This window comes from Numida meleagris, chromosome 11 (assembly GCF_002078875.1).
Source record: "Numida meleagris isolate 19003 breed g44 Domestic line chromosome 11, NumMel1.0, whole genome shotgun sequence".
NCBI lineage: Eukaryota > Metazoa > Chordata > Aves > Galliformes > Numididae > Numida > Numida meleagris.
In genome coordinates this window covers 7,993,305-8,021,122 of record NC_034419.1, presented here as the reverse complement: position 1 = coordinate 8,021,122, position 27,818 = coordinate 7,993,305, and the positions used below count along the sequence as shown (strand labels likewise).

Genomic DNA, 27,818 nt, shown 5'->3' with positions numbered 1-27,818 from the left:
GCAGGCAGTTGGACTCGATCATCTCTAGAGGTCCCCTCTGACACCTACAATTCTGTGATTTTCAAATAATGACATTTTTAGCCTTGGCATCAGTCCTTTCCTTCTTTTGGACAACTGAAGTTTGTTATTATTTGTGATGTAAGAACTCATACAAGGGATCATAAAAGGTTCCCCCAACTCATTTTTTTTTTTTGGTCCCAATCAGTAGAAAAAGTTGAAGTGGAAAATATAAAAGAATTAGAGCATGAAAAAATAAAGACAAATGAACTATTTTTTCCATAGTATACAGTGTTTAAGACATATTACCACTCATGTTGGAGATGAGGAGTACCCCCGAATATTGAGCTGTACAGCTTAACATCTCATACTAAAAATTTTTCCTTTTGTGTGGTTTTCAAGCCTGTGTCCTAACCATGTCCTTAGATGTCCTTAGGTCTGTCATAAATAATGAACAATCTCAGTTCACCTTTATAGCATTTATGGTCCCCCACTACCTCTTCAATATGTTTTGTAAGACAAAAGTCCTACTGAAAGTCTACCCTTTCTCACTACAGATAGTTTTTAAGAAGCTTGTCTGTCTAAAGTGGGAGAGTAGGTAGAACCTACCTAAGATTTCATATTAAGATTCATATTTTGGCAAGTAAAGAATGTTTTGTCTAACAATTCTTCTGTGCAATTTATGCTAGAAAATAAGATACATAATTTTTCTAAATATTATAAATAAAAATTTCATAGAGAAATAGGACTGGAAAGGATGTAAAGTTATCTATTATTGCATCACTAGTACTGGTGATCAATTATATAACTGATATTACTCAGAATTTTTTCTAGCTTGGTCTTAGTGACTTTTGTAATCAACATAGGTGTTGTGAAAGTAATGCTTCTTATTTATTTCCATGGAAACTACAACAAAGAGCACAGTAACTGTCTTTGATAGAGCAAATTCTCAGCTGCAAAACACTATTTTTCAACATACTCACCACCGTTAGTTTTATAATTTCACCAACAATGAACAAGAGCCTGCATGTCGCGCTCATAAAAATCTGCATGGCTTTCCAGAATGTGGCTTGTCTTTCACATCACTGTCACCACTGCTGAAATGCACCACCCACCACCTCACTGTGCCAGCATCCACTGGTTGGTTCATAAAAATTCAGCAAGCATTGATGAATGTCAATGTGTGCAATTTTTTCTCCATGGAGGAATCCAATTACACACCTTTGCATTTCCATGTCAGATGCCATTTTGTCAGGCTGCCCCTTTGCTATTATCTGTCGTACAGCAACAAAATGCAGCGGAATATTGGTGGGAAGGTTCAACTTCTACTGCCATACCACCATCTGCTTCTAATGTTGTGGGCCAACATAATAAAATAGGAGGCATTACTTTCAGAGCAGCCCTTGAAATTAAAAGATCTCTAATATTCTAACTCACATTTTCTCTAATGTCAGTTATTTCTTGTCTTATCTACATTCAAAGTGATTACTTCCTCCTGAATGTGATAGCCTATATCTGAAACTGAATGTCATGTCCTCTATTTTCTCACAGTTTCAGGTTGATAGACTGTAGCTTTTAAAATGTTACCACAGAGGTTATGTTTTCTATTTTCCTTATTGTCTTTGTTGTTTTTCTTTGTAACCTTTCCAGTTTGTTCACATCTTTGCGTTGATAAAATTGGATCCAGTTGTCCTGCTGACATTTTATCAGCGCCAAAGAAAACAGAAGGATTACTCTTACGTATACATCTTTCTATGGTATGTTTTTTGCAACAACATGACACTGTTGACTTGTCACCTTAATGTTTTGATCCTTTCCTTTAGTAGAAAAAGACAACTTCTTAACCAATTATTTCTCTTCCTGGATTTATGGAGTTGATTAATTCTTTATGACCTTGCTTCTGTCTCTGTTTATGTATCATATTTTTTTTCCCAGTCCTGTTCTCAAGTTTGGCAAGATGTCTTGGAATTACATTTTTGCTTTACATTCTAATGTCATCTACAAATATTTGGGGTTATTAGTAAAATAACTGAATATCACTTGGCCCTAAAAAATCCCATTTTTAAAACATCCTACTAGTTTAACAGTGAACTGTTGGTGGTCCTGTACAGTCTCCTAACTAGTTTGTCATCTGTATTTTGTTACTTTCATTTCAATCATACTTTTCTTTAGCTTGTGTGACATTTTTTTTTTTACCAAATATGGCTGCTACTTGGGTCCTTCATCAAAGCCAATTACTCTGTCGTAAGAAAAAAACTGATTAATTTGACATAACTTTGGAAGTCCACATTGATTCTTCTGAATGTTTATAAATAGCCTTAAGCAGATTGCTTGTTACAGAAAGGCTCAGAATCTGACATATCTCTATTTCTACAGTCTTCTTTTTTTCACTTAATATCAAAATTACATTTGATCCAGGAGGCCAGTCAGCCTCACCTCCATCCCTGGAAACGTGATGGCACAGCTTGTTCTGGATGCCATATCCAGGCAATTGGAAGAGAAGAAGTTATCAGGAGTAGTCAGCATGGGTTCACCAGGGGGAGGTCATGCTTGATGAACCTGGTAGCCTTCTATGATGTCATCACTGGCTGGGTGGATGGGGGGAGTGTAGTGGATGTAGTCTACCTTGACTTCAGCAAGGCATTTGATAATGTCTCCCACAACATCCTTATAATAAAGTGGAGAAAGTATGGAATAGATGAGTGGACGGTGAGGTGGGTTGAGAACTGGCTGACTGACTGAGCTCAGAGGGTTGTGATCGGTGGCACAGAGTCCAGCTGGAGGCTTGTATTTAGCAGTGTTCCTCAGGGGTCAGTGCTGAGTCTGGTCTTGTTCAACATCTTCATTGATGACCTTGATGAGGGGATAGCGTCCACCCTCAGCAAGTTTGCTGATGATACGAAGCTGGGATGAATGGCTGACACACCAGATGAATGGCTGTGCTGCCATTCAGCAAGACCTGGACAGGCTGGAGAGCTGGGTGGAGGAGCAACCAGATGAGGTTTAACAAAAGCAAGTGTAGAGTCTTGCACCTAGGGAGGAATAACTGCACGTATCAGTACAGGTTGGGGGATGACCTGCTGGAGAGGAGCTCTGCAGAGAGGGACCTGGGGGTCCTGCTGGACAACAGGTTTGCCATGAGCCAGCACTATGCCCTGGTGGCCAAGAAGGCCAATGGGATCCTGGGGTGCATTAAAAAGAGCAGCGCCAGCAGGTTGAGGGAGGCGATCCTCCCCCTCTCCTCTGCCCTGGTGAGGCCTCACCTGGAGTATTGTGTCCAGTTCTGGGCTCCTTGGTACAAAAAAGACAGGGATCTGCTGGAAGGAGTCCAGCAGAGGGCCACAAAGATGATGAAGGGCCTGGAGCACCCCTCTTATGAGGAAAGGCTGAGCGACCTGGGTCTGTTCAGCCTTGAGACAAGAAGACTCAGAGGGGATCTGATCGATGTCTATAAATATCTAAGGTGAGGGAGGCAAAGGGATGAGGCCAGACTCTTTTCAGTAGTGCGTGGTGATAGGACAAGGGGAAATGGCCGCAAAGTGAAGCATAGGAAGTTCTTCACAGTGAGGGTGACTGAGCACTGGAATAGGCTGCTCAGAGAGGTTGTGGAGTCTCCTTCTCTGGACACCTGGACACCTACCTGTGAAAACTGGTCTAGGGAGGCTGCTCTTGCAGGGAGGTTGGACTAGATGATCTCTAGAGTTTCCTTCCAGCCCCTACAATTCTGTGATTCTGAGATTCTGTGATACATTTGTCATTACTAAGTTTTTTGGTATCAAATCTATTCTCCAATAATTCTCAACAACATTTATGTTTTCAACAGTAATGAACTTTCATCAGCCATTTTTATTCTTAGGACAAAATCCACTATCTAGCTAATTTGGGGGGGCTGGAGCTTGATGATGTTGAAGGTGCCCTCCAACTTAAGTTGTTCTATGACTCTATGAATATTAAAACATTTCAGTATTGTTACCTGTTTTTTTCCTCCCCATTAACAGTGAGATTTTTTCCTTTTTTCCCTTAGTGCTACTTGTACTAGCTGTTTGGTCTCTGCTACCCTCAGATATAGAGTGATGCAAAAGAGAGCGGCAGCCTTTTGGTCATCTTGGAATAATCACTCAGTAAATTTATAGATGTGACAAAGACAGTAAGCCTAATTAACTGAGCTAAGAGTTTAGCCTCACTCCTTCCATTTAGCTTTAGTCATTTTGCTGGTGTTTGAGTTTATTATTTATTATATTCTTTCCAGAAAGTGTTGCAAATGACAGTGATAATGCTGTCTCATTTGATAGAAAAGGTGCGAATGTTAAGAGTCAGTAGAACAGCAGAGACTGCATTTCACAATTGTGATAGTTAAGGATCCCAGCGGGGTTTGATATCTACCAGCATCCAGTAACTTTAGCACAGACAGGTGGTAAAGGATGAGGGAAATGTAGTTGTAGCCTCAGGCAGATACTCAGCTCATGCAGCTGTTTCATGCATTCTGGCGACATGACTCAGTTAAAATCAAATAACATTCCTTACGCCAATATTTCTTACCTGCATATGAAACCAGTTGTCTTTCATTTTGCAAAAACATGATAATTCAAAGAGCATTAAAAAATGTACTGTTTCTCACACAGAATTTATATCTTGCAGCTGCACGCTAATCCAAGTGAAATGGAGTAGAGTTTCACTTTATCAGCCAATCATAACTTTAAACTGTTTTTACAATTCATCGTACAGTTTTTAAAGCCAGATTTAAGTCTGTATATGAAAAATAGTCTACTTGATGTATGAAACCATAGATTAGTCAATATGCATTTAAAGAAGTACTTCAATAACAACAGAAAAATGACTTTAGAGAATTTAGAGACTAAACTCTGAATTATACACTTGGAATGCAAGTACTAGGCCATCAGTACAGTCAGGATAATGTATGCAAAGAGTAGCTGAACAAGATAGTTAATTTGTTCAAAGAATCTCAGATTGTGCTACTATTTTGCAGCTGTTATATTTAGATTAATTAGTCTGTCTCATATCCTACCTTCTTGTTGGCATTTTTATTTCTGAGAGCAATTATGCACCAGACAGAATAGAATTGTGAGTGGGTAAGGCTGAGTCTTAGTTGGGATCATGGAAGAAAATACACAAATAAATGTTTCCTTGTGGCTATATGTGCAGTGTAAAGATGCTAGGAGGTTATTTCTGTTATCTCTCAAAATACCCCTTTGACAATTTGATTGCATCGTTATTTAATCTCCCTATAGGAATTACTGTAATTGATAAATTAACAATTTCAACAATTAAAATGTGTATACTCAGCATTTATCTTCCTGTCATGTGTCAGTGCTCAGGTGGTGGTTAATTCTCAGACTGTGGCACAGATTCAGAACTAAATTGTATAGCCAGAGGAGCATTTCATACTTCATCTTCCCTATCTGAAAGTGTCAGGGGAACTGATTTGGCCTCTTTACCTAAATCACCCATGCAGCTCTAGCAGGTTCAGACAGAATTTTTGTTAGGTCAGGACTGAATTTTAACAGGAAGTTTTCTTAGGATTAGAAAAACTTCTGTTGCCAATAATTTTAAATTTTTTTCTCTCACACTCAGAATATTTAAAAAAAACAGTTTTGGTTCTTATTCAGTAATCTTTTTATTCTACAAACTCTTAGCCAAAGTAATTCTAGTATATGAAAAGGGCTTTGCATATTTTACAGTTTTGATATTTCAGGAATTAGTCACGTGTTTGTACATCAAAAGTTAACAAAGTGACTGAACTGATGACTGTCACAATCCCCATTTACACAGCTCATTTAGAAATACTCAATGCCTCAGGTACTATTTTGCTAACAAACTCAAAGTACAACTGAAAAAAGACAGCTTCTCGAAATACGAGTGATCAAGTTTTATGCCTACTTAGTCCTTTAAAATTATTGTTAATATACCATCAGTTAATCAATTATTATAAATTGATGCCAGTTTTGATATTTGTCTACTTTTGCTGTCATCAAACTGCTAAACACATTACTATTCAGCATTTTTGTATGACTGACTCCTATTTCAGCTCTCTTTTTTAAAAAATAACTTCCTACTTTAACAATATTTTCTGGAAAAAGAATACTTAAATACCTTCAAACAGGTTTTACAAGTTAAAAATTCTGCTATAATTATTCTTCAGGCTCCATGGATTTAAGCTATCAGAGTTTACTGTTTTGTGAAAAATATGTTTTACTTTGTTTGGACATGCTTGTCATAAGTTTCTCAGTATATCATTATCCTATAAAACCTCCCACTGGCAGTGTCTGGAAGAAAAAAAATGTAGTGTAAACTGTAGAGGACCTAATGGCAGCTTCCTGCCAACTTTCTTCCTTGAATCAACAATGTTTGGTTTTGTTTTTGCTTTTGTGAAAATGTCACAATCTGATCTTTCATATGAGTTTGCTAGTTTTGTTTATCAGTCTAGTAGAGCATGTATCCGCATCTTCTACTTTTCTCTGTTTTTACTCCTTTTTCATTCCATGATATCTGTGTTTCTGGTCATACCACCAATGAGTGTTTGCACACATAAATTACACACCTAAAACCACTCATCACCAGAAAATTTACTGCTTCTAATATCTTTCTCATGAACAGTTGTGTTTATTTCTGAGCTGACTTGTCTATTAAAGACAGAAATACTCTTAGTTTTGGTTCAGTTCTTTGTTTTTTCAAGACTCTTATTTTAGATATTACAGTATATTTGGGACCGTGTGGGCTTCTAACTATAAGCCTGTGCTGGGAATATTAGCATGCTTTTAGTTTATAAATGCAACTCTGAGTAAAAATAATAGTGGGTTGATATCTGTATTAATGATACTGTTTCTGTGCTGCTGAAGTCAGTGGCAATGAGTGGGGGCAGAATATATCCTCCTGACAGAGGACACAATGGGCTTTTCTTTTTTCCTTTGAAATCCTATTTGGAAAAGTAGGGGGAGCAGTGGCAGGGAGGGAGGATGTTGTCCTTAAAGATAAGGAACTTGAATCTTCTTTCCTATGTCCAGGAAACTTATCTCATTCAGTTTGGGAAATCTTTTATCTTCTGGGCCTCTTTTTGGCTTAACTATGAACTCAAGTAAAGTGAAGGAGAGACAGATACTACCGATACTATCTTGGAAAAGTAGATATTCTTTTTCTTCTTTAAAAAAAATTATTTAATGTTCTTTCCCAGTATTTTTTTTTTAATATGAAATGTGTTTGCTTATGTAGTATTACAGGAGAAAAGTAGATTAATAGTTATTATTTATTACCATATGTTACTATGGATTTATAACAGGGTTATTTTTTAATGGCTAATTTTCCCTCCTCTTGAGGTAGAATGCTGTATAACGTTGTGTGAAGTGCCATGAGGTGCATCTTGGATGAAAGTTTATTCATAATGCAATAACCAGTTATTCAACCTTTATGGCACTAAATTTGTCTGGATGACTCTGAGTTTGTATGATGAGGAGTCACTGTCACAGGAAGACATGTTAACAGTTCATTAGATACAGCAGGGAAGTTTGGATAACCAGGATCATACTGTGAATGTTTAGTTTTTATTGTTGGCCAAATCCATTATGAATAGAAAGGCTATATTTCTTTTCTGTTCATTTATAGAAATCCTTTTTAATATTACAGTATCACATGAATTTACTCAACAGATGTTGTATTATAAGCCATTACTTTTGATCTTATATCATGAGCAGTAGATTTTTAGATAAGTGGCACCAGCACAAAAAAGACCCCAGACTGAAAAAGCCAATTTACAACAGAGAATTGTTGATCTATATTTTTAAATAACAATTTTATTTACTCATTTTAAGCAGAGTTTTTAAATAGAGGAAAAAAAGACCCCCAACCTTGTTTTACATGTCTAGCTTTCTCCCTAGATAAGAAAATATTCAAAGTAGATGATAAGTATTCACTTATTTTGTCTAGTTTTTGTGAATTTTGTTTTTGTTAGCTCAAGGAGAAAAGATAAAGATTTCATTTTTTTTCTACTAATCTTGAATCTCTGTTCTTCTCAGTATTCCTTATACCAGTCAAGATAAAGAAAAAAACAACTTTCAATTAAAAATGCTTGCAGTTATCAAAGCTGCGTAGCTGAAATGAGTGAGAATTGTTGAAATCTTCTACAGTCTCTGAAGATTTTACTTTGTAGAGGTGTTTCCTGTGGAATTCATCTTAGTGAGGGGAAGGAATTTAGATGTCCTTCATGTGCATATGTGTGTGCTTACTGAAGTTATTTTTTAGGTCTTTATGTATTCACCAAGAAACTGGAGAAATTAGATATTTGGGAATGGAAATTGGTGGTCTTCCAGGCAATATTGGATCTAAAAGTGCTAAATCCTTTAATAAATAAACCTTGATTCAGACTGGAATGTCTTGGCTTGATCTTAAAGGTGATATTATGAAGGACTTCTAGCTGTTGACTAGCGTCAAAGATAATTATCTGCACATTCCAATCTTATTCTGCCATCAGCAGTGCCTGAGGTCTAAATGAAGAAAATGTTATTTCCCTAGAAGTATATTACATTTAGACTATCTTCTTTCCCAAGCACTTCAAGTAATTTTTACATCTGACTGGAAATAGGAAGAATAAAAAAAGCCTAAATAACTATATAACCTGCTTCTTAGAGTGCTGTGTACTTAACACAGGGGTCATAATTCTAACAGTCCTACGCAGTTTTCTAACTATGGCATTGTGTATTACTGGGCACACAGTTGCGTTATTGGTCTTTTTATTTCCATTATGCTGTGGAAAAAAGAATACATTTTTCTTTCCTTTGCATTTTGGAGGTGAGATCTCTTAAAACACATCAGTACAACATGGAGCATTTTACTCATAATGCAGCTCAGCTATTCAGGAAGTTCAATTTACTATAAAATGTACTGGAGCTAATTTGGCAGGCTGTATAGAACATCTGAAACAGTATATATAATTCAAGTGTTAAAGAATCACGTTTAAATATCATAGAATCGTGGAATCATTAAGGTTGGAAAAGACCTCTAAGATCATCCAGTCCAACCATCCACCTAGCACCCCTATTGCCCACTAAACCATGTCCCTGTGTACTACATCTGCCCTTTTCTTAATGCCTCTAGAGGTAGTGACTCCACCACTTTCCTGGGCACCCTGTTCCAATGCCTGACCACTTATTCTGAGAAGAAATTCTTACTAGTAACCACTCTGAACCTCCCCTGGTGCAACTTGAGGCCATTCCCTCTTCTCCTGTCTCTGTCACCTGGGAGAAGAGGCCAACCCCCACCTCACCACAGCCTCCTTTCAGGCAGTTGGAGAGAGTGATAAGGTCTCCCCTGAGCCTTCTTTTCTTCAGACTAAACAATCCCAGTTGCCTCAGCTGCTCCCCCTCCGACTTGTGCTCCAGACTCTTCACAGCTCCGCTGCTCTTCTCTGGACACTCTCCAGGGCCTCGATGTCTTTATTGTAGTGAAGAGCTCAGAACTGAACACAGTATTTGAGGTGCTGCCTCACTGGAAATGAATACAGGGACCATCACCTTCCTGCTACTGCTGGCTACACTATTTCTTCTGCAAACCAGGGTGCCTGGCTGTCCCACAGCTGCTTTGTGGCCACACTCAAGATGATCAGTTCCATAACCTGCCCTGACACTGTGGTCAGACTGACAGGCCTGCAGTTCCCTGCATCCTCCTTACAACACTTCTTCTAGATGGGCATCACGTTAGCAAGTTACCAGTCATCTGGGACCTCTCTGGTTGACCAGGACAGCACCTTGAAATGGATGAAAATTCTCTTCTACTTTACAAGTTGCTTACAATATTCATGGTAGATAACAGCTCAGATACTACCTGATACTTGCAAGAATTTTTTTTTTAAGTTTTACCTGCACAAATAAAATACAAATTTGAATCTTTAAAGTAATTACTTAGTTGCTTTGTACAGCAGCGATTTCACTACTGAAGTTTGTTTGTGGGACAAAGACTTGTTCAAGGTTGCAATGTTTATAACACTCTATGTAAATATGCGTGTTCATAAATGCACTCCAGCATAGTTTTAATGTATTCTGACTCAAGCAGTTGTATTCTTTGGATAGAGGCTCTAGATCTTGAAAAATACTTGAAATGCATGGCTTGATATGGATGGTCATTTCTGTCCTCTGAAACCAAATCTGTCTGGGGATGAGAGAGTCTTAGTTAAATATATGTCCAAATTGAATAACCTCAAGTTGATGAGAATTATTATACAGAATATGAAATGTGGCAGGGGTGGTAGTTTACACGAATGGTTAGGAATGTAACAATGGTAATCTTCCCCTCCACCCCTTTTTTCAGTCTAGCAAAACAAAATCTATCACTCAGTAGAAACTCATTGTCAAATACATGTTTTGCTGGTGTATCATTAACTGCATGAGGACTAACATAGTTAAAAACAGTATTTTTATGCCTGTGCCAACGTCTCACAAATTGATGTGGCAGGATTTAAATCTTTGTTTTCTTTGTCTGTGATGCAGTAGTTTGAGAGAGTTCTTTTTCTTCATCTGAATATCTTTATGAAATCTTGTTTTGGTTCACTGATAGTCTGAGAAAACTTTCCAGTAGCCCAGAAGGGAGCAAATTGTGTAATTCAGCATTTTTGTCTTTCCCCATAATGGTTTATTCACTGTTGGCTGCTACTGTGTTTAAGAAACAGATGGATATGAATTTTTTGAGATCTAACCTGGAGTGAACACATTGTTATAAAGTCTCTTTTCCTTTCTTCCATCAGACAGTGATTTAGGAGAATTCTGCAGTTTACAATGGACATTTTTGGACATTTGTTGGACTGTCAGGACTATCTTGCTGCCCTTATCGATGTTCTCTCCCCAGCCCAATTTTCTTCTCCCATCCATAATCATAGTTGAGCCATTCCTATATAGTTTCATTACTGAATGCTCTCTCTGTGTGTAATTGTCTCTCAGCAACTTTGCTCTGCAATGCTGCATGCTGTGTGTGTAATTATGTGTCTGGATCCATTCAGTGGCTGCATAGTTTCCCCTTGAGCTCGTGTGCTTGCAGCATTGTGGGGGCATCTATGGGCTATGTGCCTGCCTGTTTGGCTTCTGCCCAGTGCTGGCAGCCCTGCTGTCAGATGCACCAGGCTGTACAGCCACCCTCACATCTCATTCCCTTTTTGCACAGGTATTATTTCCTGAGACTGCTGCTGCTTTCAGTTTGGCATCCTCCTCCAGCACTGTTTTTTCCTCCCACAGGGAATTTCTCTCTAGTGTGTTGATTGAGGGAAGGTACAGAGATCTGTGGCTGATTTATCCAGTCAGCTTGTTACTATGTAGTAGATGAGGGGGTAGTGTTGTGAACAGGAGTTCCTACCTGGCTGAGATTTCTCTTTAGTGCTTTGAAAATCTGACATGCTCATTATAAACTGCTTTCCGGGAGGAATTCCTTCTGACAAATTCTGGGTTGATATTTTTGCTCCATCATGTGATCATTCCTAGCTTATCATGTGTTAATAATGGAGTCCAGTTGCCAGATATTTTGTTGTCCTCTTCAGGCTTCCCTATGTTGTCCTTTGGTCTGTCCTATCCTGGACAGACTCATCATCACTTTAATTTTAATCCTATTGGCTGCTTTCTTCCTGAACTGACCCTCCAGAGCAGTTTTTTATTTTGATTTTTTTTTGTTAGAAAGCTCACCTTCTATGGAATCTTTTCCCCCACAAGCAGAGAAAGTACCAGAAATGACACACAAAAAATATATATTTACATCTTTAGTGTATCTCTTTTAACATATAGAGATAAAACACCTGTTGTTGAGCTTATGTTGTTTATGTGCATATCATGTGTGAAAGAATTAAATTAGTGAATTTTTTGTTGTCATGCCCATGTATTCTCCTGCACTTCTCCTGTGGGTATAGATAAATTTCAGTAAGGTTGTAACTAAACTATCAATTGCTATACTGAGTTTTTCTTGATAAGAGTGGTTAGCAAATGGGTATGCCAGAGCTAGAACTTGTCTCTTTAATGTATAGCCATACTATGACTTTGCTTTCAGTTATTTATGTAGGGAATATTGCATTATATACAATAGCAATCACTTTATTTTAGTTTTTAAGCATGTAGCGTATCCAAGTCACTGTGACCTTTGTAGGTGTGCCAAGCCTATAAAATATTGCATAAATAAGTTTATAGTAAAAATACCATAGAATTAAGTAAACAGGAAAAGATTATCTGCATTAAAAGAAGAGTGCAGATGCAGCTTCCTTGGGCATTCAGTACTCACATGAACTCTGCATTAAATGTCACTGTAGCAAAGACGGTATCAAATTTCCATGGTACAGAAGCTGCCCGCAGTTAGTGATTGCTCGATTCCTTTTATTTCTCATGCTGCTTATTAACATTATTTAACTTGTACTAGAACTAGATAAGAAAGCTTATTTTCTGAGATTTCTCATGCAAAATTATCCAAGCATTTTCATACTATAACATTTTCACTTTTGCTTGCTTTTTTACAATGTGTAAGCACATTGTAGTGTGCGGAGAAACTCTCTTATGTACATAAACTGTTTGCAATAAGACTTTACACATACCATGTGAATCCCTGCGGCCTTTGGAAATACTCTAAGGGAGAAGCATTTATACCTCTAATAATAGATTGGGATTATGGATTAAAAGCATGGGGGAAGTAGCTTTGTGCAGTGTAACCTAGCAAGTGTGCTAAGAATCAATTTTTGGCAAGAAAACTCCCAATTTGCCCTCTCTCCCTGAAGTTGACCTGGTGGATGAAATAGTAGATGTGTGTATGATTCTAGGCATGCCTTCTCCAAAGATCAACATTTGTACGCACTTTAGTCACCTTTTATACGCAGTGCTATTGACATTAACCAGAGAGGCCAGTCTGACAGCGCTGTACTTTAACACCAGCTAAAGAGTTGCTCTGCTCTACTTGCATGTTTTATCTAAAAAGACTCAACACCGAAATCACACAGTGTAATTGTTTTCTGCCTACAAGAGTTCCCTTCCACATACAATATCGCATGGGACAACAGTTTCCTACTGAAATCAACATATCTTCAATAGCTAATTCAGTTACTACTCTATATTTTTTAATGCTTCTGGAAACACTAGGTTGAGCTCTGTAATCAATATCAATATTATCAATACATAACATCTAAATCTGCTTCCATTTGCACAACTATAAAACGCCAATAATACTACTTTTGTAATTAGGTTTGTATTGTGTCAAACTAGTGTAAGTTTGAGCAGGACTGAGGCCACCAGCCACTTAAAATAATCACAGACTTTCTCAAATGAAGCTCAGTGAGAAGGAGCAGAAACCAGTAAAATATGGTAATGAAATAATTCATTTTCCAATTAAATTTATAAAAAAATGATGCTACTTTTTTTTTGTTAGAAGTGAAGTTGTGCAATTGCTCAGGTGCCTGGTCTTATTTGCATTACAGCACATGCCTGCATGGCTTTTAGGGCTGAATGAGGCCAATGGTGAGTTAGGCCCTGTCAGCATGAGTTCACCTTGCACAAAGAACATTTGTTAATTGATTCATGCAGCATTTAGAATACTATATCTTTACTGACATAGTGTGAGGTTTATTTTTAATTTATATAGCATTGCAAAATCAGAATGTTTTAGTAATTATTCCATCGTACATTGTATTTTACTGCTAATGAAGAATATTCTGCAACTTTACCCATCCCTCTAAGTTTTGCTGAAGGCCATATCCACATTTTGCAACTGTGGTTACACTTGAAGAGGTTTCCATGTGTCTAGAAACATGACACTAAAGCACAGATATTAATGTTATTTATACCATCATTTTAATTTGATTTAAACAATATACACACAATTTTATACACACTCTCATGCAAGGGTTGCTCCAAAATTAATGCTTCCTCTTTTATTATGTTGGCCCACATTGCCAGAGGCAGATGTTGCTGGTATGGCAGTATAGTTGGAACCTGCCAGACAATATTCCATTACATTCTGTTGCCATGTAACAGATGGCAGCAGAGGGGCAGTTTGACAAATTGGCATTTGACATGAAGTGTGCATGAAGAAAAGGTGCAGAATTGAAATCCTCTGTGTGGAAAAAACTGCACCCACTGGCATTCACTGATGCTTGCTGAACATTTATGGAGACCAAACAGTGGATATGAGCACAGTAAGGTGGTGGGTGGTGCATTTCAGCAGTGGTGACAGTGACTGTGGATCACCTTATCTGGTGCAGATTTTTATGAACATGGTGTGCAAGCACTTGTTCACTGCTGGTGAAAATGCAGAGCTAATGGGTGGTGACTGCATTGAAAAAGAGTGTTTTGTAGCTGAGAATTTGCTCTATCAAATAGTGTTATTGTGCTTTTCTTATCTGCTGTAGTTTCCATGGAAATAAAAAGGAGGCATTACTTTTTGTGTTTGCTTATATATATATAAAAACAATATATATATAAATATACTTTATATATTTTATATAAATATATATGTATAAAATCTTGTTGCTTTTGATTGTTGTTTTGGTTTGGATTATGTAATTGATTATTATCAATATTTCAAAATTACTTAAGCACGTTTTCTGATTATAGATGAAATCACTATCTTAATTGAAAGACCAGATAATGAATCCAAGAAATATATTGTTGTGGCCCTATCTTTTATTGAACTACTGAGCTTGAGCTTAAAAGGTGATGGGAATTCTTACTGACAGTTTCAAGAAAGTTAATAATTTCAATCCATTTCCCAGAACTATCTTGCAGAATCTTACATTAATATAATAAAGACTGTTACACTATTAGTCCTCCTTCTTAGGATATGTATTTCTTTTAACCTATGGGAAGATATTAAATTCTGGAATGTTTTATGTAGGGATGGAAATATGTTTCTATCATATCAATGTACACAGTTGGTAGCTACCACAGCCAGTAAAGAAACAATAAGGAAACTTAAGGTACCTCCCTTCCCTGTCTGTGGTCCCTAACAAGTCGAGATGAGGGATTTGTCCTATATCTATACTGTCTCTTCCGTATCTGAATAAAACTAAGCCTTATATATTATTAATGTAGGATTTAGCAAAGGGATAAAAGTATTTTGAATCCTACTTCATGTAACAAGCTCAAAAATTTTTGGTTTCAAATACTGCAGCGTGATGTCCAGCTTGAAAATTGTGCTATTTTGTTCCTATGGAGATGGCAAACCATTTCATCCATTTCAAGAGGTTTTCTCTATCAGCATTTCTGGTAATTTGTGTCATACTCCCACTCCATTGTTAGTTGATATCATTGGGCTTTTGTGATAAAACAAACAAAAAACAAAAACAGAAAAATGAAAATGAGTTATTACCTTGGATGTAATAAATCTACTTGCTTTCATGTCAAATGATTCACTGAAATGTTTATTTTAATCTATATGTGTGTTCTGGAGTATGGTTGCTTTTTCCAATCTCCAAAATTGTGAGACACAACCTGTGACAAAATTCTTGATTTGAAAAGGTTCAGGAACATTGCTCTCCATAGCTATGTTGCTCTTGTTAGATGTGTTTTCTGGGTTTAAAAGTTCTGATGGAAGTAGCGTGAGATGAGGAATTTGGCTATGGATGACAAATGGGAAGGGAAGTAATTGGAGGGAAGGATGACAGCGAACTTATTTCCATGTCTTGCAAAGCCCAGTATGACACTTTACTACGTCTGTTCGCTTTTGGGAAAAAACCCTTTGAAATTAAACTGGCCAGGCTGTTGTACACGGGAAAAATTCCTATTAGGAACAGAAAGAAACAAGGTATTTTCAAACAGTATTTCAGGTCCACATGACTTATGCTGGACCTCTATGTATGCAATTGAATTGGCCAAAAGGTAAGAGTGGTTCTGTGCATGACCAGCAGCCATAGGTACAGGATCCCAGCATGGCCAGCCATTATCCTTCACTACATAAAATACAGGCAAGCCATTAGTGTAAAAAGCTGAAGTCTCCTGCCTGAGTCAGAAGAGCTGGCAAGGATATTTCTGTGTACAAATCCATGTTTTCATCTGCTTTCCCTTATCGCTGTGACTGTGTTATCTATGTCCTTGTAGTCCAGTGACAGAATACATTTGTATGAAAGCCACAAAGAGAAACTTTAATGAACTAAGCTTTCCTTTTTTTGCAATCTCAATGCACTGCTTAATCATAGGGAGGAAAAAAAGTTGTCATTAAATTAATGTTTACAGAACTGGAGATAACTGAAATTTATGTAGTCTGTAGCTTTGAAGAAAAAATTGCATAATGCATTTCCTTAGCAAATGGCAAAAAAAGGACCTTTGAGAACAACTGCATGGATTTTTACACTTTTTGTTATAAAAATGTGACTCACATAAATTAGTATTGAGTGAATGTAATAATTTATTACACATTTTTATTATTATTCATAACGTTTAATATTCTTGTAATAAAGTGAAGAAGCTAGAACTAAACAGTAGGAGTTATCAATGTGAATTATACTATACAAAATGAATAAATAATCAGTGTCTACTAATATGAGACTAGGATTTAAATTGAAGTTGGCATGGTGTTTACTTATAGCTACTGATACTTGAACAATTCAGTAAGGGAAATTCTGAACTCTTGTATTTATAATTAATATCATTATTAAAAATGAAGTGCCCACCATTTACAGACGGTAATACTAATAATACTAACCTTGATTGCTGGAGAACTGCAACCTGTCATCATCCTGCAGAAATATATCGTACTTTAACAGAGTAAAAATGCCACTGTCCCTCCCTCTCCTTATTCCCACAAACTGGAGCAGTATTATGTTAGCATGAGTTGTGCTGAGCCAGACCCAATCTGGAATTAAGAATGCTCCAGGGTACTTTTAATAATCTGTCATTCATTTGAATTCTAACTTTCTTTAATTTACAGAATCTGGTAACACAGATGTATACTTCAGCTGCTTACATTTCTTTTTCTTTCTTTGTCTTGGTGTGAAACTGATGTTGGTGTGTGCTGACGGGACTTGGAAATGTGATGGTGGTACAAATAGAAAGCGTTCACTTAAAATAGAGTCAAAATTTAGAAAGAATTGTAATAGTTCAGTTTCCTGGTATTCTGCCATTCTGAAACGTAAACATAAATTCTGGTACTGATTTTATTAAAATTCTTGAAGTACTGATGTCAGTTAGGGTTTCTGAAAGTCGCAATGGCAGCCCCACGGAGCTCAGTGAGCAGCAGGGCTGAGGTGCTGCAGGCAATGCTGGTTGGCGTGGGCAGCCCTGGGCCAGCAATGATGCAGTTGGCACAGGGACAGTGCAGGCCCCCGTGCAGCACCGGGAGGCACTGAAAGGCTGCTTGGATTTCCAAATACTCTACTGATACGCAACAATGAAATTGAGACACTTTTCTGTGTAAATAAATATCCTAAGGGCGCCTTTGTGTTCATTATTCTCTAGATGCTGTTCACCTAAATCCACTTGAAGGAAGCATTTTGCCATAGGTCAGAAAGCTAAAATTTTGTACTAGTAGTACTGGATTTGTGTCCGTTCCATGCAGTAGGACTAGGAGATTGTAGATCAACACTTTCATTTTAATCTCAAAGATTAATTAAAAGAATGAAATTATATATTCTAACTCTGATATCAAATAAGAGAATAGTGCTTATATTAAGAATTTGTTTTACTGTTTTTTTCCCTTAGTTTTTCATACCTAGGTAAAACTACTTTAAGATTTTAATTTCCTGTTGTGATATATGTGCTACAGCTTTATAATCACCAGATAAGATGATTGTGTGAACAACATCTGCATTTAGATTTGATGAGAAGATATTTGATAAAAGGAAAAATTGAAATCTGCTTCTTCTAGAAGTGCCTGCCACTTGACCTCTGCTCTAGCTGTTGGTGAGGCAGCTAACTAAGAAAACACACAGCTCTGAACTTGGGTCAAATTTAAAAAGTGAAGGAAGAACTAGCTGGCAAATATTGTGTTGGAAGTATAAATGAGAGTATAGTTTTCAAATCTGCGTATGTTAACGACTTGTGGTTTGAAGAAGTTTTCATATTCAAATTTTCATTTTTTTTCTCTCCACTTTGACCTCTCTTCTAGTAATACATAGGTATATTACTGATATACCTTAACAAATCCAAAGCTTTGTTTTTTTTTTTCTGAAGCCTTTAATTTCCATAAATAGTTTTAAATGTGACTGGGGTGAAGGTCTATTTTAGTACAATTTTGCTCCCTCTCAGACTCTGTGGCATGGTTTGCACTCCTTGCACTCATTTACAGCAGTGTTTCTTTACTGTTTGAGTGGGAGGTTGAACATCATTAATTGTACATCATCTTAGACACTGACGGGTATCAGATGTGTGCTAGAATTGCATTGATACTTATTACAGTGTTTATAAAGATACAGATGCAGCTGGTGTAGGAGAGGTAAGTAATTTATGTATCATATTCAAACTGTGAGTTCTGCTCACTGTAATTTGATAGACACTAGATTATTAATTTTGCTTAGTGAACTTGTTATATGGGAGGCAAGCAAAAGAATGAGTGTTTGGCTTGAACAAAAAAGTGGTTCATAAACACTAATTGCACTCTAGTAGAATTTAGATAGCAGCAAACAATAATTAAGCATGAACTTGGGTAGACACGCTGATAATATGACCACAGCTGATTTTTTTCTTCTTCCAGACAGGTGTCATATATAATCCTTGTTATTTAAATAATGTGATAGAATATAGCATGCTCTTTTTTACCTCTAAATTTTATGTTCTGAAAGCAGGAGGTTTTTCTGAATTCCTGCAAGTAGTTTACCATAAATCCAGTTGACATTTACATATGCAAACCCTAACATTTACCTTAAATTTTTTTATTCCATACTTCAGAGATTCTCAGTTGTCTTGGAAAAAGTAGCCTGTGGATATGAGGGCAATAACATGCATTGTAATTGCCCAAACTGTGGTCAGAATCATAGAATAATTTGGGTTACAAGGGACCACTGGAGGCAATGCATTCTAAAACTCTGCTCAAAGCAGGGACAACTTTAGAGCTGGATCCAATTCCTTGGGCTTTGTTCAGTCCATATTTCAAAACACCCAAGGTGTGGAGAATCTACATGTTCTCTGAGCAACCTGTTCCTGCACTAAAAAGTGTGCACTTTTTGCTGAAAGATACATGGATGGTCATGATGAGTTTTATGTTAACATACATAACTATTATCTGCATCTAACATTTCTGAAATTACTATTGTGGTGAATTATCACCTGCCTGAACTACAACAATGTAAATGGTACAGAAAATATTTGTAAATTCTGTCTGTATTTGACTGTGGCCCAGGTTAAATACATTGCTGGTAGTTTGTGTTAGTGCTGTTTTGTATAAATCTTACTTGTTACTAGATGGATTCATAGAAACATTACATTTTTTTGATGTTTTGTTTGTTTTTCAAACAGGAATGGATATGAACAGCTTCTTAGTTAAAATAATTATTTTCTGTGTGAATGTATTCTTCTATTTACATTGCTTCAAGATTTAATTATTATAATGAATATGGAGCTTAAAAATTTCTCTTTGTTTTAGGTGGAAGAACTGATGAATGCATTGGAAAAGACTAGACAAGAATTAGATTCTACCAAAGCCCGTCTTGCCTCAACACAGCAGTCTTTGGCTGAGAAGGAAGCACATCTGGCTAACCTAAGAATAGAGAGGAGAAAACAACTTGAAGAAATTCTAGAAATGAAGTAAGTACATTGGTTTCTCATATTACTAGAAAAACTATTTATTGATTTTTTCCCAAAGAGTGTTTTTCTCACTGTCTGAATCTATGGTCTTTTAATAGTGGGACATAAGTACCTTTGACAATACAAAACAGAGAGAGTGTTCATTTTGTAATTCATTACTTAACAATTGACATGAAAAGAATTTTTGATGCTGCCTTTTGTTACATGCAATTAAAATATCAGTGCAGTGTAACTTCCATGAAAAACAGAGTATTTAAGGCCCCATCTTTCAGTGAGAAATGTGTATTGGAGTTTTTTTAGTGTCAAATGCAAGGAAAAGGGTTCATGAACTTTGCTGATGGTGCAAAAATTATTGAATTAGTTAAAAAAAACCCCACACAACAAATACGTATCAGTGTACACATTATCACTGTATATAAGCGTACAGAACTGACAAAGGAAGACAGATCTGTAATTAAATCTATCTTCCTACGCATGATAAGGGAAAATGTCTGTAATTAAAGCATTTATAAGGCTCTAGCATGATTTTTCAAGTTAGCATTTGCTGAAAAGGAGTGAAGTTGTTATGGCTCAGAAAAGCTGGTAAGCATATAGTTAACAAATAAAATTCACCATTCTAATTCCCAAACTGTTTTATTAAGGGAAAAAAAGAAAACCAAAAGCATTTAAGATATGCGTAGCTTTAGCTGTTGTAGCTACCTTGACGTTTCAAAGGACAGAAAATAATCAGAAAAAGATATTTTAATAATGCTGTAAATAAGACAAGGTGGCAAATGGCCACATATGCTTCCTACTATTTTATAAAAGCAGATTTTAAGAATGTTTGCCATCTAATATGGGTACAGAAAAACTGTTACATTACAATGAATATTTCTAGGAAAATCAGAAGAACTGCTTTTTATTTTAATGACGTGCATATAAAGTGGTAATACATGTGAATTGTAGTATTTTGCGATATATTGAATATTATATACATTTTGGGGGCTTCTGAGTTTTTTAATATGCGTATCGGTTCACCTATGATAACCTAGACATTCACAGCAAGCGTATTTCATGCAGGCTTCTATTTTCTGTATAGAGCTTTCATCTGTTTCGAGAGCAAAAGAAAATGTATAAAGTCACATGGCACAAGATTAAGAACAGAGAGCACAAATAGTGAGAATGAGTGACATTCACATGATCTTTTCAAGTTACTGTTTCTTTGTACTACCTCTTAGACAACATTAGAACTGAATCTAGGAAGAAGCAAAAAATGAACTTCTATTCATTTTTTTGAGCTCTATGTTTGAGAACAGCTACATTGTCTAATTAAATAAATGTAAACCTTAATGTTACTTAGGTCTACCAGATTATTTAACTTAATAAAATACACAAAACAACATAAATTAGATTGTACATGTATTAGTAAAGACTTTTATAAATAATTCAGATATTTCATTGCAGTACTTTAATTTTTGAAATCGCTTACTGAATAAGTGCACAATGAACAAACTTTATAAAACTTCTATAATACTACATAAGGTCTTAAATTATTTTTTGAACATGATACTCTCAAAAATAGATTGCAGATGCTAAGACCTAGACACCCACTGACGGAATAATTACAATTTTGTGTTGTAGTAACTTACTACAATAGAGTTTCTTTATCTAGCTTCTCTCTGATATTTTAAGCTAATTTATTAATTGAAGAATTGACTATGACTTCTATTTATCACTTAATTATTTTATATGGAGTGATTATGGTCCTTGGCTGCTAGCTTCCAGTTAAATAGGCATGAACTGTGTTTAAAAGCATTCATGATGATTTCCTATGCTTATATTACGTTCAAGTTCCAAACATAACTCTGTGTTCTGGGTCCATCTGGCTGACATTGCCAAGATCCATCTTAATTTACAGACTACAATTGGTTGTCAGTTTTAGGTAATTTCTCCAGTTGTCATTACATGCCCCCGTATAAATTCAGTTATTTAAGGAAGTTTAGAGTAAAACTGGATAGGAGCTTAATCTTGTTCATTATCTGGCTGGTCTTTTTGAACTGGGAGCTAGATAAGTACTATTTAAGGAAAGGTAGTTGGATGGAAGGAGATAAATATGAAGTTACTCATCTTGATGCCAGTATGTAAAAATCTGAGATTTATTTTAAAGAGTTTCAAAGTGTTAAAATTTGGAGAAGGATTTTCATATACTGTTGCTTTCTAAATATGAGACTTTTTTTCCCAAATGTCTGTAAAAATATTACTATATTAGTTCTGGCGGAAATATTTTTGTTATGGTCGTATTTTTGGGACAGTGTATGTATAACTCATACTGACATTAATGGAAGTTACGGATTCATGTTAACAGCAAAACGCACCATGTGTTCAAATCAATCATAATGCCTAATTGTCTTAATGCTTTATGCTCTTTCTGAGCATAATAAAACCAATGACCTTATTTCGTAATAACTGACAGTGTTCTCAAAAGCCTTCTGCATTATATAGTGTGACAAAAGCCATTTTTTTTTAATGTTTAGCATTCATAAAAAGGTTTCAATTGGCTTGAAATTAGAAATTGACAGTTAAAAAGATATCTCTGTTTTTGTTTTCTGAAAGTTTGCAGTAAGGAGCAGAAGCTACTGAGAACTTCAGAAGGGCTTCTTAGAAGCGCTCATTCATTTGGGTTTTTTTTGCATTAATTTGATGACCTTTCAGAGACTTAGTTACATTTAACAAACATGGTACTTAGCAGTCAGTGACTAGAGCATTATTTTACAAAAAACTAAACTTCATGTTTTGACTTGAAGACTAGTGAATTCTTAACTTTTGAGATCCGACTGTTAATTACTGAGCATTTCCTTTAGTAGTCAACTCAGTACACCGAAGTTTTCAGAGCATTCTGAATAAAATTCTTGCCAAGAGTCTGTAAAGTGGGGTAATTTCATTGCCTTTGAAAGTTGGAGTTCATGCCATCACCTGTGGGTATTGCTAAACCAGTTTTGCTGGAAGTGACTTTGCCCTGTAATTCACTATGAATTTTCAGAAGAAAAATACATGTTTTCTCTAATGTGGAATAAATCAGATTACTTCAGTAATGAAGCATTAAAGATCTCCTAATAAAATAACCAGCTACTAGTCCTTTAATTCAATAACAAAAATAGATCATTGCTGCGCTGTGAAAAAAAAAATAGGTTTTTCAGTAAATTTTCTTACAGTGACAGTATAAAATTAAACATCCCTTCCTTTGTTTAAGAATGTTCACCATTTTTTTTCACTGAAAATAATAAATGAATATTGCTTATCTCTGTTTTTCAGTATGTTTACTTTATTCATTTAACAGCACCTGTGTATAGTCAAGCATGAAATATTTGTGGGAAGAAAGGGATAAAATGCTTTCTCCACCAAGCATCCAGTCCTACCAGCTGCCACTCTTTGCAGGAGTGCTGAACACATACTTCACTTTTACCTCCTGGATTGGTGCTTCAGCTGATCTGCCACAAAAGGACAGGGCAGCTGCATTTACCACTAAATGCCAGTCTTGAATGCAAGTCTGTGGTCGGGATCTGTTAGCTTTGACAAGCTGTGCAGGAGCAGTTTCACAGAGCAAGCAGGAAATTTGTTGCCAGAAACTCATTGCAGGGAAGTGAACCAATGTGAGCTTGGTTACTTTGTCAGACTTGTCCTCTTCAGTGGAGCAAATCCAAGCATGGATGCATAAAAGTGGCCTCAGGTGGAACTTTCAGGACATTGAAGGGATGGAGAGGGACACAGAATGAATTGTAGAAGTCAGGGATTACAGCCGAAGGAGAAGGCTTTGTGTTATGTAAAACTAGATGGTCACAATTTGTAGGGAATTCAAAATATTTTATGTAGCATTAGTGGCAAAAGTGTAAGGAAACTTAAAATTCATCTGGTTTTCTCCAGACATACCCCCATTTTTCCATCAATAAATTTTACCCAAGTAAAAGGGATTTCACGTCTGTGTAGTAGCTTAGCAGGAGCTGCATGCCTGGTGCATGTTCGGAGAACGTAGACCTGTTTCCAACACCTGGGTAAATCAGATCATGTCCCTGCCTTACACTCTTCTATTACTTTTTCCATCCATCACTATGCAGACTAGTGCTTGGGGAGGGAAAAGAACTCAGTGTATTTTTGCCTACTTCTATCCTACCTCCTCCACCCCTAGAGGTTCTGTTACCCACAGCACAGTGGTTTCTTTCTCATCACTATGGGTACAGCTGTGGTCAAAATCTCCTCTGAAGTCTCTCTGTGAGCAGCAAATCCAGTGCATCTGGAATATTTCAGAGTAATTTTGTATGCATCTCACCTGTTCAGTGCATGCACAGGCCAGAAGCATGAGACTCATTGGCTGAAAAATCCCTGGTGAAAGTGTAAGGACTCTACTTGCATATAGTCATTAAGTTGATTTCCTTTTTTGGGGATCTTCCATACACAGCAAAGATGAGGAAAACAATGCAGTAAGAAAGGAGAAATTGGGAAGGTGATTGAAGTTTGCAAATACACTTTTGAAATTTCTTGGAGCTCACTCTTTAAAAACACTAAAAATGATATCTTCCCTATTTCTCTGCTAATAGTTATGCAGTGTTTTTTGTGTTGTTTTCTTTTTTCTTTTCAGAAAAAAAAAGAGCAAGATAGATAACCTTTCTCTTACCTATGCTAGAAATTGAGGTGTTACTAAAAAAAAGTAGGCAAAATGTAGTTTATGCTTATTTTATAAATGCTTTTATATTAAAGGATTGTCCAAAAAAGAGGCAGCACCTACCGTGATGATAATTCTAAGCTAAATAAATAGTAGTGGATACATGAAAATTAAGGATAGTCTGTGAACTGACTTGTAAGCAAATACAGCAGTGTCAGATTTCTTAGACTATTAATAAAGTATTATTTTGGAAGTAGTATCATTACATTTCTTTTTCTACTTGGTCAACTCTGCTATAATCTATGTTTGGAGAAAGATAGCTGTGATAATTTCTCCAACATGCGTTCTCTAAAATAACATATTTTTACCTAACAGGTTAGACAATAGGCTAGTGGAGAAAAAATATTTTTTCAGAAAGTAGCTTACTATTTTTTTTTTATTTTTAAGGATTATTTAGCCTCGTTTCAACCTTAGTAATGCATATTATAAATATGTTCAGTGAATTGAAAGCAAGTTGATTGTCTCAAAAGTTGTACCATTTTGAATGTAGAACACTAGACTGCTTTTTAGGAACCGGTGGACTGCTTCCGTTTAATTGTAGGATTCATGCTGAGAGTGTAGAGAGTCATAGCCCAAGTTAAATACAAACAAAACAGCAGGATGTTGATACAACTGCGACTTCCATAGGAAGTAGTTAGAATGGTAATGTGGTCTTCTAACCTGGGTGAAAAGTCTCTTGTGACTGCTTTTGCCCCATAGACCTGTAACACAGCATGCTGTCACTAACATTTTTGACACCAACTTGCAAACACCACAAAGATTAGAGAAACCCAAATGAAGGCTTTGTTCTCTGGAACAGAAGCTTTCTTGACTAAAATGAAGAGATGTTTTTCTTTTGTAAGCAATGAAGGGGCACAAAGCAATAAAATGTTTCTCTCTGTGAGAATAGAATGAGTGAGCTGTTTACTTGGCAAAGCTTCTCCTACTTAAAGGCATATGAGTGTCACCAAACTTCTGTTCAGTTGAGAGTGATATGTTCAGACTGAATTATAATACATATTTTTATTTTGTAAGACATGATACTTGCAATTTTATTAGCGTGGAAAGAAAGTGTTATTTCATTTTTTTCCTTATGGTCATATTTTACTTTCAAAATAGATTTGCTCCTGCAATTGAAGTTTAGTTTGTCTTCCTTGTCACATAAGAATTTTGGTTTTCAGTTAGTAATGTTCTCAAGAAACTACAGAAATTTAAGCTTTTGTCTTTGTAGCTGAAAAAGTGATCCTCTACGTTCTTACAGTTTGTTTCGTTTTGAGGCATTGTTAAGCAGAAAGAGACTTTGATGGCGGTTGTACCTCTGTATCCCAGTAGTGCACTTTTATTTCTGACTTTGTTGCCATTAATTCTCTACCCACTCTGTGGTACCTTACCTCAGGAGAAGAAGAGCAGTATGGAGCTGGGATCGGTGCTTCAGCTAACATTTTCAGTTGGAAGGTCCACAATGCTTCCTAGGGTTTTCTTCCTCTAGTGCTTTCCCCAGAACTTGAATGGTAGAAAGATCAAGGGGATCCTGCAGCTGCTTTATGAGGAAAAACTTCAAGACTCCTCACTCTGGGGAGGGGAAGGCAGGGACGGGGTGTGTTTGAAGTTTTCAGAATCACAAAGGAGGCATAGGCTGAATGTGGAACTGTTGTTTGTCAGATCCTGCAGAATGGGGAATATCAGGCTGTTGTTGCAGTTAATCAGTGACTGATTCGAAGAGAGAGAAGGCCTGCTTTACAGGGTCATTGGTTGGAGACCTTTGGGAAGTTGCTTTCCCAAAAGGCAGATGGCATCAACTGGTTCAGAAAGGGGTTAGACAAATTCATGGACAAGAAGAGGTCCATAAATGGGTACTTCCTTATACTCTTTGGCTGTTGGTCTTGAACTATGCTCCTAAAATTTATTTTCTCTCTGAAGTATAAGCTCTTTCCTTGCACATTGCTCCCTTACACGGGAACACAATGATCGTAGATAATGATCAGATGATTTTTAAGTCATCTTTTGAGAACCTGTTCTATTAATTCAACTAATGCACATTGGTAATAATTAAGACCACATTTTGCATAACCTTTAGCTTCTTCTGTTGACTTACAGAGAATGAGTAGATTTATAGGATGATACAATTGATGAAATAATTGTTTTAAAGAGCAGGCAGTTACACTCTCTAGGGAGTGGACTTCTTAGAAAGCCGACAGGATTCACAGTGATTCAGGCTTACAGGTGCTGTTGCTTACAGGACTTTCAGGTGCAGAGTCTTGTTTTTCTTTTGTAATGCAAATGGACATTTGAAGAAACAATTACTATACAAAGTATGATGTTTACTTCTCTTTTTTACTTTTTTCTTTCTTTTTGTTTTTAATCAGCATCTTTGAACTAAAATACATCTCTGACTTTGAATTTATAAATACGTTAGGGTTTGAAATACAGCAGTTTAATTCATGGTATATCTTGATTCATAGCATTCTAAATTCATTTGACGTAGGCTAGTGTTCAGAGAGGAACAGTCATAAGAAGAATGGTATATAAAAGATAAAAGAAAATAGGAATTCGTTTTCAGTGCAACAGGACAATGCTAAGAGGAAGAGGGCTGTACAAAGCAAAACAATGAAAGTTCAGGTCTGGACTTGGTAAGGAAACTTACTATTTTCATCTGAAGTTAAACTGAAGTTAATTTACAGGTGAGTTCGTCTGTGTAACTTTTTAGATGAGGAAAATGTTACTATGCAGTCTACCTAAAGAATTACACTTCTTTTCAGGTTTCCGTTGCACAACTTCTTTTTGTGGATGTGCGTGTTGTGTTTTGTTGTTTTTTTTTTAATGTAAGAAAATATAAACAACAAAATCATTTTACCAGAAGATCAGTACTGTAATAAAAAAATTATAGTCTGTAATTATTGATCTTGCCAAAGCTATATATGTTTTTTTTTAAACACAATATTTAAAGTACTTTTAGTATGTAAAGAGTTACTAATGATAAAAATGATGAAGTAGGATGGTATTTGTTTTGAAGTTCAGCCAGCATGGGAATGTGAAGGCCTCAACCTCTGATAAATATACTGAAAAGAACAGGTGTCTCAAAAGACAGCAAGGAAGAGTAGGAAACTGAAAGTAAAAAAGTAAGGAGAAATTAGGCTTCTGTTCATGGCTATATATATTTTTTCAAAGCTGACTGAATTACGTCCTTGTCTACTGAAACCCTCTTAGTGTAATTCCCACTGGCCTCCGTGACATCTCAGGCAGTGCTGATCAACTGCAGGCTCCCGAATTCATAACCTCAGCCAAATGAATATGATTCTAGCAGATGTTTCTGCATTTTAGACTTCAAAATATGATGGGTCGGTTTTTCCTTTTTTTTTCCAGTGCCAAACCCTGCATAATTGAGACCTAGAACATTCAGTTCAATGGTAGGAATTTTAACCTGAGGGTCTCCTGATATGGCATTGCTGAAT

General features: G+C 36.4%; 1 protein-coding gene across 3 annotated transcripts in view; it reads left to right on the top strand.

Moving 5' to 3' along the window:
• ERC2 (ELKS/RAB6-interacting/CAST family member 2) overlaps window positions 1-27,818 on the top strand; it is a 456,034-nt gene that overhangs the window by 219,015 nt on the left and 209,201 nt on the right. For all 3 annotated transcript variants that reach the window (XM_021409074.1, XM_021409073.1, XM_021409075.1), the window contains exon 13: window positions 19,531-19,691. In XM_021409074.1, the coding sequence (XP_021264749.1) occupies window positions 19,531-19,691 (161 nt within the window). The remainder of the gene's footprint in view (window positions 1-19,530; window positions 19,692-27,818) is intronic.